This window comes from Callorhinus ursinus, unplaced genomic scaffold (genome assembly GCF_003265705.2).
Source record: "Callorhinus ursinus isolate GAN/ISIS: 27379988/994484 unplaced genomic scaffold, GSC_fseal_2.0 scaffold13, whole genome shotgun sequence".
NCBI lineage: Eukaryota > Metazoa > Chordata > Mammalia > Carnivora > Otariidae > Callorhinus > Callorhinus ursinus.
In genome coordinates this window covers 45965880-45983356 of record NW_027397075.1, presented here as the reverse complement: position 1 = coordinate 45983356, position 17477 = coordinate 45965880, and the positions used below count along the sequence as shown (strand labels likewise).

The window sequence follows — 17477 nt, the reverse complement described above, 5'->3', positions numbered from 1 at the left end:
TGTTAAAGTTTCCTTAGGCATTTGAAGTATTATTCTGGCAGATTGGGACAGAAGAAAACTGATACTGAAGATGTATTTACCCTTGCCTAACTCAATTTATTGTTCCACATATTGATTTCTAAAATGTGACAATTCCTTCTTTTGTAGCAACTTTGCAGTAATTTAAGTAATCAAAAGGACATCATGAAAATGTATCAATATTCTCACACTTGTGTTAAAATATAGCAACAGATACCATTTTTGAATGTGATTTTACTAATAAAAATGCATATCTATGCGAAATAAGCAGACTTGTAAAATGAGTATTTGTGCATTTATTTCAATGTTAAATTGACCATTTATATTGGAAAGATGCTGATGGGGTGTTCTCCTTCCCATTTCGCATACGACAAAAATATTTTAAAATTCAGTAATAAAGGGGGCGTGTTAAGTATTTGCATTTATTTTCAAGTCTTTTTCCTTTAATAGCATTAAAACCACAATAATTTTAATTCAGAAATGGAATTTTTTGCCCAAATTTCACACAGCCTCAAAATTGAACCTTATTTCTTAAGTATAGACCACTTTCATCTTCTTTTGTAATATGAATCTCAATGCCCAAAATTTAATCAATTGGTTGTCAGAGGCTGTGTTCTTATAATCTACTGTTTCTTCTGAAGATAAACAGTATCATTTTAGGCATTTGTGAAAGAGAATCATATTACTGGTGCTTAAGCAGTTTTTGCTTTTTTTTTTTTTTAATCTTAATCCATCTTAAACCAGTGGAGCAGAAATATTTAAAAATGTTTCATTTCAAGCAGAGTGCATAATAAATTGCAATAATTGTAATGTGCCATAAATCCCAGAGCCTATGCATTTTGCATTTGATTCAGGATTGAGGTCAGGAAATTTGGAGAAATTTAAAGAAAATGATTCATCAGTCCTTTTGTTCTGTTGGCCAGGGTCCCGGGATTCTTGAGCTGTGCCCAGCTGACGAGCTTTTGAAGATGGCACAATAACTGTCCAGTGATGCCTGACCATGACAGCACAGCCCTCTTAAGCCGGCAAACCAAGAGGAGAAGAGTTGACATTGGAGTGAAAAGGACGGTAGGGACAGCATCTGCATTTTTTGCTAAGGCGAGAGCAACGTTTTTTAGTGCCATGAATCCCCAAGGTTCTGAGCAGGATGTTGAGTATTCAGTGGTGCAGCATGCAGATGGGGAAAAGTCAAATGTACTCCGCAAGCTGCTGAAGAGGGCGAACTCGTACGAAGATGCCATGATGCCTTTTCCAGGAGCAACCATAATTTCCCAGCTGTTGAAAAATAACATGAACAAAAATGGTGGCACGGAGCCCAGTTTCCAAGCCAGCGGTCTCTCTAGTACAGGCTCCGAAGTACATCAGGAGGATATATGCAGCAACTCTTCAAGAGACAGCCCCCCAGAGTGTCTTTCCCCTTTTGGCAGGCCTACTATGAGCCAGTTTGATATGGATCGCTTATGTGATGAGCACCTGAGAGCGAAGCGCGCCCGGGTTGAGAATATCATTCGGGGTATGAGCCATTCCCCCAGTGTGGCATTAAGGGGCAATGAAAATGAAAGAGAGATGGCTCCGCAGTCTGTGAGTCCCCGAGAAAGTTACAGGGAAAACAAACGCAAGCAGAAGCTGCCCCAGCAGCAGCAACAGAGTTTCCAGCAGCTGGTTTCCGCCCGCAAAGAACAGAAGCGAGAGGAGCGCCGACAGCTGAAGCAGCAGCTGGAGGACATGCAGAAACAGCTGCGCCAGCTGCAGGAGAAGTTCTACCAAATCTACGACAGCACCGATTCTGAAAATGATGAAGATGGGAACCTGTCTGAAGACAGCATGCGCTCGGAGATCCTGGACGCCAGGGCCCAGGACTCCGTGGGGCGGTCAGATAACGAGATGTGCGAGCTAGACCCGGGACAGTTCATTGACCGAGCCCGAGCCCTGATCAGGGAGCAGGAGCTGGTGGAAAACAAGCCCAAACGAGAAGGCAGCAACAAAGAAAGAGATCATGGTCCGAACTCCTTACAACCGGAAGGCAAACATTTGGCCGAGACCCTGAAGCAGGAACTGAACACGGCCATGTCGCAAGTTGTGGACACTGTGGTCAAAGTCTTTTCAGCCAAACCCTCCCGCCAGGTTCCTCAGGTCTTCCCGCCTCTCCAGATCCCCCAGGCCAGATTCGCCGTCAACGGGGAGAACCACAATTTCCACACCGCCAACCAGCGCCTGCAGTGCTTTGGCGACGTCATCATTCCGAACCCCCTGGACACCTTTGGCAACGTGCAGATGCCCAGTTCCACAGACCAGACAGAAGCACTGCCCCTGGTGGTCCGCAAAAACTCCTCCGACCAGGCCACCTCCGGCCCCCCCGCCGGTGGCCACCACCAGCCCCTGCACCAGTCACCTCTCTCCGCCACCGCGGGCTTCACCACGTCCACCTTCCGCCATCCCTTTCCCCTTCCCCTGATGGCCTACCCATTTCAGAGTCCATTAGGTGCTCCCTCCGGCTCCTTCTCGGGAAAAGACAGAGCCTCTCCTGAATCCTTAGACTTAACTAGGGAGACCACGAGTCTGAGGACCAAGATGTCATCCCACCACCTGAGCCACCATCCTTGTTCACCAGCACACCCACCCAGCACCGCAGAAGGGCTCTCCCTGTCGCTCATCAAGTCCGAGTGTGGCGATCTTCAAGACATGTCCGAAATCTCACCTTATTCGGGAAGTGCAATATCCTTTTCTTTTCCCCTCGAGGAAAACAAAACAAAACAAAACAACAAAAAAAGGCTTCCCCAAAGGTCAGGTTTCCACAATAGATAGAAGGACATAGAGTAATATCTTCTAAGGAATGCAATCTTTCCTATTATTCAGAGTAATAGGCTTTTATCAGCACACGTGCTGCGCTCCTGATTGCACAAAAGCTTCACAGGAAACCCACATCTTTGCAACTTTCACAAGTTGTTAATTGCCTCAGAGAGCTGGTATTTAATATGTGCTTTTCCAGCAGTGCTTTTTCTGCTATTCTTCCTGTATTCTCTCTCTCTCTCTCTCTCTCTTTTTTCTTTTAGGAGTAGAGTCAGAGATGGACCAAAAAAAAAAAAAAAAACCAACTCATTATAATAATGAATTCTATCAGATTGTTTTTAAGGTGTAAAGTTTTATGATGGAGTCAGGAGAAAAGTCAGTTTTGAGATTCCCTAAGATTCCATAAGAAGAATTCTCCCTTTAACCCATCTGCAGGGCTCCTGGGCCGTGTAAGGAAGACCTGATTAAATCTTAGGAAGAGCACTTTACTGGTGGGAGGCTTCAGTGGGAGAAAAATGGTCATGGGGGCGGGGCGGGGGGAGGTCAGATTCTCTCTTTGATCTTTAAGTGAGACGTGGTTTGTCGCTGGTGGTGTTTCTTTAAGGAAATATACAGGTACTGATGTATTCAGACGGCATTGGTCTCTCTCTCTCTCTCTCTCTCTCTCTCTCTCTCTCTCTCTCTCTCGTTCACCCAAGGTCTATTCCTTGGGCCTGGTGCAGCTGCCTCTATGCATGATTAACCTCTGTTCAGCCATACACAGAAATCTTTTGTCCTAACATACACAAAGCAAATTATTTTGGAAAGCAAGAGAGCACAATTAAATATAAAACTCAGCTGTATTCGACTTAAAAATGGCTCTTTTTATGACTCTTATATTTTGAACCTGACTTTTAGGTGGAGATGCCAGTTATATTTTTTATTAGACCTGTCCTGAACTCCAGCTATTTTTCACTGACTTTTCTTTTTTCCTCTGTAATTTGGTCCTTTCAGTCAATTTTTTAAAAATCTTGTGGCTGTTGGTGTTTTGGGGTAGTCGAATAGTAGCATTTGGGGGCAGGTAGAGGCGTGTTTCTTTTAGAATCAATTGCCAGATGGACATAAAATTTAGCAATTAAGTTGGCTGTTGCGAAATTGAGGATTTTGAGCAATTGTCCTGATGACTAGAGATTGGCATTTTAGTATCTAAGCCCACTCCAGAGGCTGCCACGTAAGTGCAAAGTCCCAGCTATGGTGGAAATACATTTTTCTATGTAGGGAAGGCTGTTCTTCTAACCAGCTCTCAGGACAGTAGTGAAGATTTCTGATAAGGTGAGCCACAAGTATGAGACCCACTTGGGGCACTTAAACACAGTCTCTTTCCGCAGTGAGGAAGAAGAGAATAATGTCATGAGAGGAAGGAAGATAAAGATGTTGAGGACTTAGGTATATAAACAGAAATTGAGTCTTGGTTTGGTTGCTGATTTAACTTCTACCTTTCAAAGACCTAAAATGTAATCTACCAACCATGAATCGAAGCTTCGCCAATCACCATGCCTTGCACATTATAAACAGGCAATAAACATTGGTCAAAATGATTGCCATATAGTGTTGCTGATGAGAAAGGCCAAGCGAGAAGATGCAGTACCTGGAATGGTTTTCTGTCCTTGGGAGGAAGAGCATCATCTGAGGTTCACACAAGCCTGAGGTCCAGGGCTAGACCCTATTGCTAGACCCTATCTTACTTCATTTTGAAGGCAGTAGTCAAGATGGTGGGGTGTTTCTCTCCCTTCCTCTCTCTCTCTCTCTCTCTCTCACAGACACATACACAGACACACACTCAGAGGAAAGGGACATACCTACGTTGAGAAATATTTGAAACCAGGTTTCACCAAAGTCCCATAAGTGCACACTAAACTCTTTAACCAGTTTATGGGTTTTGGGTTTTTTTTTTTTTTTTTTTTAATTAGGCTTTTCATTGTAACCAGATCATTAGGCCTGTGCGGTTTTTTTTTTTTTTTTAAGTAAGTTGGGTTTTCTAGGAACAAAATCTTTTAGATTGCTTTAAGTGTTGGCTACATTCATTGTCTCACGCTCTCTAAATCCCCTGAGGAATTTAGAGGATTTGAATTGAAAGAAGTTCCTTTTATTTCTATACATATCAAAGGCTTTAAGGAGAATATAGTTTCTTCTTCAGCTGAATAACTTCCGTCTCCTACCAGTATGAGTCTGTTGAACTGGGATGGCTTGGAAACACCTGTGTTCATATGAAATGTTGCTTACACCTGGAGTTGTTTCTTTCATGGAGCTAAATAATTTTGGCCTCTTGTTGCAGTTAATGTTTACATTTTCCACCTTTTGGCCTTCTATGCTCTGTTTCTTTCCCCTCGATCATGCCGTACTTTTAACCATTTATCCCACTGATAGATTCTTTCTCAGGAAGAAGACAGGCAAGCAACCCTTTCTATAATCCCCACGATTCTGAAGCCAACGAGGATCTGAGTGTTTTGGGGGAGACTGGGTCCACTTGTCTCCTGTCTCCATCCTTGTATGGCAATGAGTTCTTCCCTTGATTTACCCAATGGAGTGTAGGCAAAATTCTCAAAGCTTTTCGTTTAAAGAATTCTCTGGGAATCCTAGAGAGTGGTGTCTACTTCAGTTTTAGGTATATAAGGCCATCTTAGAACCGGTAGCACAGTTATTCCTAGAAAAAAATTCAATAGACATGAGTAGAAATGGGATGAAATGACACCTCTATGATTGTCATTATTATGTTTTTATTTGTAGTCATGGCTTTTCAAATAGTAATGAATAATTTAGTTCTTAAGGAAGGATTCTTCCCACTTCAAAGGGCATCATCTGCTTCTTTGAACAAAGTAGCCAAGATAAGAACTATTAAGAACACCAGCTTATCAGATAAATCCATTCTAAGTTCAGCACATGAAGCATATGTAATCTATATAAACGGGATACCTCGTTATCCTTTCTAATCGAAAGGAAGTAGTGAATGTGTGCCTGTTGAACTCAATGTCAGTGCACCTGTTCCAGGAGCTCACGTCTTGGATATTGAAAAAAAAAATGTGTTCGGTGTCTTTGCAAATGAATCTATTTAATCAAATATTAAGTTTTATTCAAATTCCAAAAGAAAGAGCCAGCCAAATGTTTTTCTTCATGATGTTCCTTGTCATTCATCCTCTTTGCATCTCAAGAAAAATAGCCTTGTGTAGGCCTCAGACATTTGCATGCACCCAGCTGAAGCTCCAGAGTAGTCTTATGAGCTGAGAATAGTCTTATGAGCTGTTAAGATGTGCAGGTGAAGAAACTGAGCCTGTTTCCTGTGACAGACAGCGTCCCCAACCTGACTGTTGGGGAGAATGTTTACAACACTTCAAATTTAGGAAAGGAAAATTGTTTGGTAATTTGAAACTAAAATCCAACTGGAAAACATGGATTAAAAATGAATTTCTAATATGTGAAATAATCCATGGACATTTTTAGAAGGTTTGTGGGGCCACAGTCATTCTATTAGCTGTATTAGCTACGGGGAAAACATTTATATGAAAGACCGAGAGACTCTGGGTTCCGACCCCCCCCAAAAATTATTCAGTAAATTCTTTTTATTTTTAATTTCCATTAAGTGACACGTCTTAGGCGTTCAACTTCTTAATGGAGTAACAGCTCGTTCTATCACTTTGATTAAATGAGACAGTCTAGATCCTCCCCATCTGAGGGAGAAATGCTCTCGGAAACAGCAAATCGGGGAGCATAAGGAGACGGCTAAAAATTCTTTGGGTTTCAGAGCATTTTAGAAAATGTAAGTAAGTAGCCCCAATCCAATTTGGTTGGAAGTGCAGCTGGTAAAATCTCTAGCCACAGGTCGGAGTTCAATTGGGGAAAAAAAAAAAAAAAGAAGAAGAAGAAGAAGAACAATTCGCCTCCTCCAGCCCTCACAATGTGGTGTTCTCGCGTTTGTCTTTTTGCTGGCCCCGCTCCTCGCCTGCCACCGCTGTGTAGGTACGGTTATGTCGCGCTTGGTAAACAGACGGCACTCAGAGTCTCAGGTTGCTGGGACCCCCCCAGGTTCAGCTGCAGTACCCTGCTTCTCTGATCTTTTCTATTCCTGAGCAGATGTCTTTCATTAATTTATGGATTTATCATCTTTTCTTTTTTTTCTTTCTTTTTTCTTTTCTTTTTTTTTTTTTTACACCTGGCAGCTGTCTCAAGTTTCAGTAGTTATTGTCTATTTTGCATTACACATAGAATTGAATGTCATCTGTCTTCACAAAGCTATGGCTAAGAGAATTGAGGCAAAGCCACATGAGCGGCCGGGACAGATCTTGTTTGCGTTCCATCCCCCTCACCCCACCCCCCCCTTTACCTCCTTAATATTTATTTGTGCTCATTTTCTTTCCTGGCCTTGAATGGAGCTTAGCTCGTGTTCAGTACAGCTGTATGTTTACTGAATCTATTCCATCATGAGTCATTGTGCGTGTGTAAGTATCCTGGAAACAGCTAGTGCTTTCTTGGAAGAACAGTTGCTTTTCAGCACAAGCACTTAAAAGGGAAATTAACCAATTGGTCAGTTCAGATTTATTTTGAGGAGGAAAAAAAAGGATTATCTAACTGTTGGCTTTTAAATGTTTCATTAGCTATTTTTAATAGTTTATTAGAAACATATATTTTATGGGAATTTTATCTTAATTACACGATGAGCAAGAGATAAAGATTTATTCTCTGTTCCATTTCAACGGATCAATTCTAAGTATTACCAACAGGAAACATTTTAAAGCAAAACGGACTTGAGACACTCGAATCAGAATAATTTTTTTCATGAAATAAAAAGCCTCTAAATCCTGATCAAAATAAGAGGGATAGTTTGTTGTTGTTTTTTTAAATAAAAAGAGCTAAAACATCGAAGCATAATTTAAGCGTACTGAAAACATCAGGAAGTTTTGGTAGCTCTATCACAGAGAACCACAGCAAAACGGGGTGTTTTGTAGGAGGACCACATTTTTAACCCTTCGGTACTTTTCCCCTGCTAATAATTCAGTGGTGCAAGATTGTTTTTTCATCTGGCCTTCTGAAGAAAAGATTAGAACCCAGATCTGAGAATGTCTGCTGAAGTTTGGGCTTGCCTAAAAACTCTTATCACCAGGCAAGACGAGACAGCTTGCCACTATTATTTCACTTACCCATTTGGACAGATGGTCCTGAAGTGTGCTGGGCTCCTTTAGTCTTCTACTGGTCTAATGGAGGTTACTGGAGGGCCTTTCAGCTCTTTCCTTGGCACAAGAAGTATGTCAGTCATAAATTATCGTCTTTGTGATCATTAAGGATCTGAAACAAAAACACAAGTTCAGTTAAGCTGCTTTGGCTTACAGACGGAAAATCGAAATTTCTTCCTTCAGTCTGTATTGTCGGTGGGGGGTGGGGTGGGGGGGAAGCACAAGATTTAATTTTTCCATTTACAAACCAAGGTGATCTTTGAAACATTGCATGATGTTAAAAGGAATGCTAATTGAGCCAATCCTCAGCAGAATATTTGGTTAAACACCCTGCTATAAGTAGTCAAGAGCTTATCAGTATGAATTTGATTATGCTTCTGTACTAACTTCCTGGTTTCTCTTCTTCCTAAGACTGGTCACGCTGTTCTTGATGGAGGCCATTTAGAAACCTTGACTTTTCCTAAATACGTGCATTTTTTTTTAACCTTTTTTCACCAGGTGTGGCATTTTTGTTGCCTAGTAAAGCGTGTGTGCATGCGTGTGCGCACACACGAGTGCAGATTTTCTTTTCATTTCTTATTTTTCCCATACTCTCTTTTGAGAGAAAATCCTTAGAGAAGCTTCTAGGAAGGACCCTTAATTGACCTTGTGGGGGACCACATTGATTTTCTCCACGTGCATCTTCATTTCTGATAAATTATAAAGCCATTAATTTGCTGAGGAAATGGCAGGGCCAGGCTGCGGCGCAGATGTGACCAGAGCCATCCCAGCTCTGAGTCTGCTGAGGAGTGCCAAGAATCTGGGGGAGAATCAGGAAGCCTGGATTGTTATGGTTAGCCTCACATTCTCTTGGGAACTGTTTTAGTTGCTGCTGTTTACAGATCTAAAAGGTAATGATGTTTCCAGATAAATAGGCCTTCTTATTTTGGGTAAGTGGCCATTTATTGATCTGCTAACCCACATTTATTGATTTGTTAGCCCCAACCACTGTGCCACTCTCAAAGGAGTTAACTATAAATCCAGGAGAGGCAAATTGTATTTGGTTTTGGATCGTTGCTTTAACAAAAGCGACACCCCCTCCCTGCGCTCTCTGTGCCAAAACCACCCCTCCCAAGTTTTAGCTATTATTTAAAAGGAAACAATTAAAAGGATATAATAATAAGATAGGAAGAAAGTGAGTCAAGATGCTCCATTAGTTTAGCACTAAAAGGTAAAACATGAAGCTTGCCTGACAGTGTTCAAAATAATGCATTTTATATTTTCAGGCACATTAGGATAATAATTTGATGTAAGCTGCAGAGTGTGGAGAGAAGAACAAACAGAACTGTAATTGCAAAGAAGAGAAAAACTCTCACGATAAGAGTTGTACAATACATGTTGGGTGCATTTGTCTCCTTAGCAACAAGTGAACATATAGGTAGCATAAGGACCTCGAACAGGGTAATGTTTTGCCATCCTCCCCACAGAGCCACCAAGATTCTGCAACCACATTGTGCATCCTCACCATTACACTTGGCAGTTTCTGACAAGCCATGGTCATTTTGAGCAAGGGGCAGCAACGTAGTGATGGATTCCGTGGCCGGTGCCATTTACCTTCTAGAATTTCCCCGGCTGCTTGATGGGCCTCCAGGTTCTTTTGGGGAGTGGGTGGTGGGTGCGTGTGTTTAAAGACATTGTTTTCCTTAACCAAATGCCTCCTACATGCAGGAAGGATTGTCACCCAATCACTTGAAAAAAGCAAAGCTCATGTTCTTTTATACTCGTTACCCCAGCTCAAATATGCTGAAGACCTACTTCTCCGATGTGAAGGTAAGGTCATTTTTCATCAGTGGCTTTTCAATTTCTGTGCATGTGGTCATGATTCGAACTCTTGGCAGTTGGTGGAGATGAGTGTGAAATCAATCCATGAATACACCTGTGTTATAACTGATGCAATGCACTTGTCTTTTTGTCGGAAGCCGTGCCAAGCAAAGATACCCCTTAAGACCAGGAGACTGGTATCAAGTCATATGGGTTTCCAGTGTGATCAGGGAAACTTAGCCTCTGGCTTTATATGTCTTAGTTAACTTCTTGGAAGAAATTTCAGCCAGTCCTGGATGGGTGTGCTTTAGAGAATTTTTTTTCCCTCCCCTCAGCAACAGTAAACTGTTTCTGTTTTTGTTTCTGTTGGTTTCCCCATATTTGTGCTTATGAAAGCAAACTCTAGCACCTCTTTTTCCCCCCTCTGTCAAAAGGAGCGTACATTGAAATTCTCTATGCAGTAGCTGCTTAAAAACAAAAGTGATGATTGTCTCTTATTTACAACTTAATTTGTTGTTGATGTAGAGTACACTGAGCATAAGGAGAATGAATAAAGTGACAGATTCAGGACACATTATTCAAATGAGGATATGAAAGCTGTCGGCCTACAGCTGCAGCCTCCCTCATTCTACAGAATATGGGGACCTCCTGGTTCTGTGTGCGTGTGGATGTGTGTGTGCGCGTCTGTGTCTGTGTGTGGGTTTTAAGTAATTGTTTGCAACAACTTGATGTTGTGTTAATCATCTGCAACTTTTTAAAACATAGATTGGGTTTTGATGATGATAATCACATGCATGGTATCATTATCCAAGGAACTTGATAAACATTACATTAGCTGAGATTAGTTTATTAGGGTTGGGTGCTTTTCCCCCCACCCTCCACTGCCCACCCCCATATGTACAAGTTCTTATTCCTGCCACTGAGAACTCAGGAGCTGCCAAAACAGGCTTTGCTTCTGCACCGCTCCCTCCACGCAGAGTGTTTCGTGCCCGATGGCCCAGGGGCTCTGTTGGCCCCCTTTTGCAGGCCAACTCATTTTCGTTTCCTTCACTGATGTTTTATTTGGCCTTATAAGAAAAGTTCTGTTTTCCCTCCTGTTTGCTTTTGAATTGTGTATCAACTTCAGCCTTTTATCTTCCTCCTTCCCTGGCTGAGCTCCTTAAGTGGAAGGCATGTTTTCTCCCCGCTCAGGGCCAACAGACTGGGCAGGATGGGAAGGCCCAGAGAGGCAGTAACTTGAGAGGTTGGTTGAGGATCATTAAAGTACAGAAAAGGCTGCGTGACCCAGTAGACCAGCAAGACGGTTTGGACTTCTTGGGGGACCATCTGAAACAGACACCAGGGAGGGACTTTGTCAACTGGTTGAAGACTGGATAGCTTCTGGAGCCTAATGGAACCTGGCAGAGTTCTTTCGTGGGTGAGGAGTGGTCCTCTCAACACCCTAGTTCCAGGAAGAAGGGGGGACATGGAGGAGAGGGAGAAAGTGTTACCATGTGTGCGCATGCATGCACGTGTGTGTGTTATCTAGGTGCCCATGTTACCTCCTCCATTCCTCTTAGTGCAATGATCTGCACTGTTGTGATATAATAAAGACAACACCTTATATTATTTAGATAGTGCTTTTCATCAGAAGGAAGCTATAGAGCTTTACAAACTGCATCCATAGGGATCTCTCACCTACCACTGAAATGCAGCCACGTGGAGGGTGGAAAGCAGGAGCCATGCCCAGGCCACAACACTATCCAAAAGTAGCTGTAAATGTTAGACACATTCGTGGGCTGGGTGAGAAGGGCAAGGGTAGGGGAGATTGTTAATCTGTAATCTTTATAAATACTGGGCAGTGGAAACTGACAAGAAATTGTTCCTCTCCCTTTAGAATACATCTAGTAGTTCAGCTTTGCAAATAATCACTATGTAAACAACAATTAAATACCAGGACGAATATTTTATTTAAAAAAAGCACTAATATTCAGATTATAGATTCTATCCATACTCTATCCATACTGGGAGAGAAGGCTGTTAAAGTATACGTGAGTCTGGTTAATTCCCAATTATCCACTCTAATGGAGGGGAAACAGTAGGGCATATAATGCATAGCAGAAAATCACCGAAGGTCATTTCTCTTTTATTTTTGGAATGAATTATACATTTTTAACTTTGCTAATTATGTTTTTTCTTTGGCTAGTAATAAATGAATTTGTATTCCCTGAGCTTATGCTGATGAAATTAGAAAGGCATGCATAGAAAAGGGAAGGATAGTCCAGGCACGGTGTTCCAGAAACTTTGTAGGAAACAATAGCAGAGCATGCTTGGACTTTTTAATAGTAAGGAAAATCCAGAATTTGAATGCTGATGATGCATATGCCCATACACATGTATATTTATATGTATGTTACAAATGTATATATATATATATATATATATACACACACACACACACACACACACACACACACACACACACATATACCGTGGGTATACACACACACACACACACACACACATTTATTTCTAGATATAGATATATAAAGGTGGATACTTATTTGCAAGACGGAAATGACTGGGTGTTTCTCTACATATGAATATGCCACCCAAAATTTTATTTCAGTGTAGATTTGAGAAAACCACTACAGAATTAAGAGATCCTTAGAAATTAGGGGTAGGACCTTAGGAGTTTATAAGAAGTGACAGCCTGCATCATCTGTCTTGAGAAAGACATGTTCATGTGTCTGTGGACCAAGTAAGACTTGTCGCAGTAACACAAGCCTATACTTGATTGTGGCTGCATTCATCTAAGTGAAAATTCCTAATCCTAGCAAAATGTACCTTTCCAAATCATAAAAGTCATTTTATTTCAAATGGGGACCGCAAGTTAGTTTTGCAATTAAAAACAAAAACAAAAACAGGAGAAACAACACAAGTGGAAAATATTTTCTTTCATGAGTAAAGCGTAGCCTAGGTGTCATCAAAGACACAGTTGGGAGATCATGCTAGACCAAGTGAATCCTCTGATCGGCCCCAGAAGGTGAGCCTGGGCAGGGTGATACACCCTGCCTTGCATTTTTCCTTAGCCAGGGATAGAGCGCTTCCCTCTCTACAAGTGACTTCCATTTGGGCAGGAAGTGAATGCTTTTAAATTACTCTGGAAAGAAAGAGGTGGGGAGAAACCTCACAGGATTCAGATGCTGGCTTGGTGAGAGCTGTCCAGCGATGATCTATACAAAGGATGAGACCAGGGCTGACTTGGTTTCATTCCTAGACTAAGAATCTAAACAAAGTCCCACGTTCTCACAGAGTCCAGCTCCATCCCCTCATCACGACATTTAGCCAGACAAAATCCTTTGAGAAGAGCAAGGGGGCAAATGGGCAAGACATGCCAAGGATCAATGGGGCCCCACCATCTTCCTGTGCACTACTGGGTGCTGATTTTAATGTATCAACTAATAACTCTTAGACCACTAACTACAACAGATTCAGTGTCATTTTAGCTTTGAAGAACAGACGCTCACAGCTTTTCAAGCCGGCCGTGTTAAATGATGTATCTCATTCCCTCCACCCCTTGAGTCAACTGCTGCCTAGCCAGATTAAGGTGTCAGATTGATTTGTTTTATACATCTTTTGACCATGCTCATTGAATATTTAGGAAGTTTCTTCAGCCCATATTGAGGCTGAGATGTCCCGTGGGAAGCATTAATCAAAGTCACAGAGACTCACACACTGTGGAAACACAGCCTCTTTATTGCAGCGATTAGTTTTTGCAGTAACACATTAACACACTACAGAGCTTTCCTTTATAGAACAATTGATCCTTTTCTTGTAAGCCACTACAGGACGGGGTGGGGGGGGGGAATTAACTCTTTAAAGTTTAACACTTTTTCTCCCCCAGCGTGAATATCTGGAAAGGAGGGGGGGCCTGCCTCTGCTTTTCGCCAGCAACTAAAAACAACACATTTCAGTGCACTTCTGGTGGAGGGAAACCCAGTCCTCCAAGCTGGTGTGCTGGTCATTTCACTTGTCTTATGTCGGGGGAGTCTGTTGTTTTTGCCCATTCTTTCTCTCTGGTATTTCCATTCTGTAACAATAAGCTTTAAATCTCCCTTTATGTCCCATTCCTAAATAATGGCAAGTGCACTTACTTTTTTGTCCTCCCCCATTAGGTCATTCATGACCATTCTAGAAAAAAAAAATACCCTTCTATTTTTTTCCTCTACAGTACTCTTGTCCATAGGAGACAATGTCTTGTAACAATGCAGAAGCCTAATCTCCATGTCAAAGCAATTTTCATTCCCCAGTGCACAGCCTGCTATCATTTTGTAATGTTTTGTTTCTTATTCTAAAAGAATTAAAAAGGAACAGTAAGCCGTCACGGGGGCCTGTAGTCCTTATCTCAGTGTCTGGAAATTTGGACAGTGTATTTTACTGCTGAGATAAAATGGAAAGAACTCCAAGTTCAGCAAATCGTAATGGGTTTAAGTTCTATTGAAATCGGCAACCAGAAGATCAGATAACGGGGGTCCTTCAGTTGTCTTTTTAATCGGGTTCCCCGCAAGGCTGAATAGAGACAGAGCAGACACACAGAGTGAAAATATAATTCTTGGATAGGTTAAGTACATGTTTGAACTCTTGCAAGCAGAAGCGATTTGCTGATGACTTAATCATTTTCTGGTCAATTATCTGTAAGGGCCCTTGCAACTCCATGGCAATTATGATGCAAGTTGGCCTTTTGGGAGAAACACCAGTCTCCCTGCTTCTGTTTCCTTGTTACGTCCATTCTCTGCCATAAATTTTCATTCATTTATTATCTTTGCTAGTATAGAAACAACTTTCTGTGTAGTAATTACAGCCCCAATACACACTTTAGCTGTCATCTTGTTGGGAGTCTGGATGTTCTCATGGCCAGTGTTTGATAAGTGGTCTTTGTTGATTTTTGATGAATGTACATCTTTTTCTGGGGGCCCAGCGAAGGGAATGCCTGTGATGACAAAAGGCAGGGGGTTGTCTGTCAGCCTGCCTGATATAAAGCTATGGATTTATTGGTTTTGACTTGGCAAGTTGAGATGCATCTGTCCTTTACCGTGAACAGAGGACTGTCAATAAGAGTGGTATCATTTGCAGTGAATCCAGGAAGACATCTTCATTTAAAAGGTCATCAGGAAACCTTGGTAAACAAAGTTTTAAAGCCTAATCATGTTATGGTAACTTGGCATTTAAAAAAGAAATGTAATAAAGTTTCTGTCGAGGCCGTCTGTGTACTCTGTCTTAACCACACCTTCCAAATCGCATAGACTCCAACAGAAAGGGGCGTGGGTCTTACCCAATGCTGGCTGTAGGAAGTGTATGAACAGGCACGGCAGTCTGGCCAGACAGATGTGAGTACCATGTGCAAACAGAAAGTGGGGTCACAGCTGGAGGGCCATGGGGATCACCCATTACCAAAAAATAAGCAAATGCCAGATTCCTCCCCTTTTGTGTGAAAGCTGTTCTCCAGCATTGCACGAGGCCGCCATGTGATGACACAAATTCTCATTAAAAAAAAAGAAATCATGCTAGTGGTGAAGTCGCGTGGCTCACCATCTCTGGTACAGGTTTCCCCTGCTATCCCAAAGTAGAAGGGTTCCTGTGAAACCTGTCATAAGCCGAAATGGCAGAAAGCGAAGAAGCAATTACTGTCAATTCATATGGAAAAAGTGTTGAGCATTCCCAGACCTGAAAAAAAATAACCTCTCTTAGACTTTTCTGATACCCTAGGACACATCTCGATAACAGATGCACAAAATAAATCAAGATAAAGCCCAGATGCTCACAGACACAGTGCAAAGCCATGGCGGCATGATGCTGAGATGCTGAGCCTGGTTCCTAGGGAAGGAGCTTGGTGGGGCCACCCTTGCTGCTCGGGGAGCATGCTCCCTCCCTAATGGCTCGCTGCAAAGCAAATGCTGAACACTATTTTCCCTTGTCGCTTTGTTTCTGAAAAGCAAATATCCTCTTTGGATTTCTTTCAGTTAGTGAAACCAGGTGCTAATGTAGGTCTTTTCATAAAAGCAAAATGGTGGAACGTGGACTTTTTGAAAAGCAGGGAAGCTGTACTTGGAAGTAACAACTCTTCCCAGCACTCCGTGGCTTGGATGTGTTTCCATAAAGAAGTATACAAATACCGTTTTTTCCATTGAAAGATGAAGAACGGTGTTTAGAATAAGATACTCAGCTTCTTAAGGAAAATCAGATTTAGAATGTGAGTTTTCCATTTGAAATGTGGAGGGTTGGGAAGTGATTTCCACTGCTGATAGGTTTTATAATCTCTTATAAATGTATTACTGCTTTCACCCCTCTTGCCACCATTTTGGTGGAATCCCAAAAACATACTCTGTCCAAGTCAGGAGGAGAGGAGAACTTTAAAAAGACTTCAAATGCTTAAAGAATAAATGAAGAAAATGGCCATGTTCTTATCCTTTCCAACATTTAAATTTGACAGTTCAACAGATGCATTACCTCTCAGCTCATCAAGTGGTTTAGCAATTTCCGTGAGTTTTACTACATTCAGATGGAGAAGTACGCGCGTCAAGCCATCAACGATGGAGTCACCAGTACCGAAGAGCTGTCTATAACCAGAGACTGTGAGCTGTACAGGGCTCTGAACATGCACTACAATAAAGCAAATGACTTTGAGGTAGGAACTCATCTTTATTGTTTGGTCCTCCCCCTTTTCTTTTTTTAAGAAAAATTTATTTTCTTTACCAATGTCCCCAAATCTGTTTTAGTCTTGTTATCTCACACGAGCATCCCGTGCAATAGGGTAAGAGGTAGAGCAGAAGGAGGAGGAGCCCCACTCTATGGGAAGAGTCACAGGGGACTGACCCACTCCTACGTCCTTTCCCACTCCCCAGCTCTGCTGCTTGCCTGAAGACCCATGGGCCACAGAAAAGGGAACTGGAGAATTCAGAGAAAATTGCAGCAAGGAACCCACACACAGTGACTCCCTTTCCAGAGAAGAGGTCCCCACTCTAACAGGCCTTTTTGCTACTTAGTTTCTGGCATGTTGATTGAGCTGACATAGGCTATGTGCAATGATCGCTGCAAAAGTTGCTTTCTAAAAAAGTCTAGAAAGGTGGATGGGGGAGTGATTCCGTGGTTTCTACTTTAATCAGCATTTATTTCCTTTATGGAAGAAATGGTACGAGAATTTACTAAGTACGTATTGTAAGAGAGCCATCAACATCTTTTTATGGTTTAGTTTCTGTTTTTGTTCTTTTGGGGGGAGAGCCTAGGATGTTTATCTCGCAGATGTGTAGCTTCACAAGCATGCCGCGATTTGTTCACACACACACACACACACACACACACACACACACACACACACACACGTATATCTACAACATGCATATTCTAGATACACAAAGCAGTATAGACGATTCCCAGAAAGCAATAGCTACACAACAGTGAAAGATGTGTGGCTATGAGTAAAGCGTTTCTTTACTGGCTAATGCTGTGCCTTAGCAAACGTTTTTCATTGCAACGTGATGACTCTATAAGACAACACTAGCGAATCTCCCAGTCCTCACAAAGGCATTTTGCTGAGCCCTGCTGGATGAGGCAACAATAGTTAGAGGTGAGAATGTGGCAGGGTTCTGCAGGCTGAACCCCTGGTGGTGCGTGTAGACAGGTTGT

The 17477-nt window shown here is 42.0% G+C and overlaps 1 protein-coding gene across 10 annotated transcripts in view; it reads left to right on the top strand.

The window, feature by feature from the left end:
• PROX1 (prospero homeobox 1) overlaps positions 1–17477 on the top strand; it is a 57488-nt gene that overhangs the window by 12226 nt on the left and 27785 nt on the right. For all 10 annotated transcript variants that reach the window (XM_073900185.1, XM_073900187.1, XM_073900181.1 and 7 more), the window contains 3 exons: positions 942–2735; positions 9716–9821; positions 16285–16479. In XM_073900185.1, coding sequence (XP_073756286.1) covers positions 1009–2735; positions 9716–9821; positions 16285–16479 — 2028 coding nt within the window. In that variant the 5' untranslated portion in view covers positions 942–1008. The remainder of the gene's footprint in view (positions 1–941; positions 2736–9715; positions 9822–16284; positions 16480–17477) is intronic.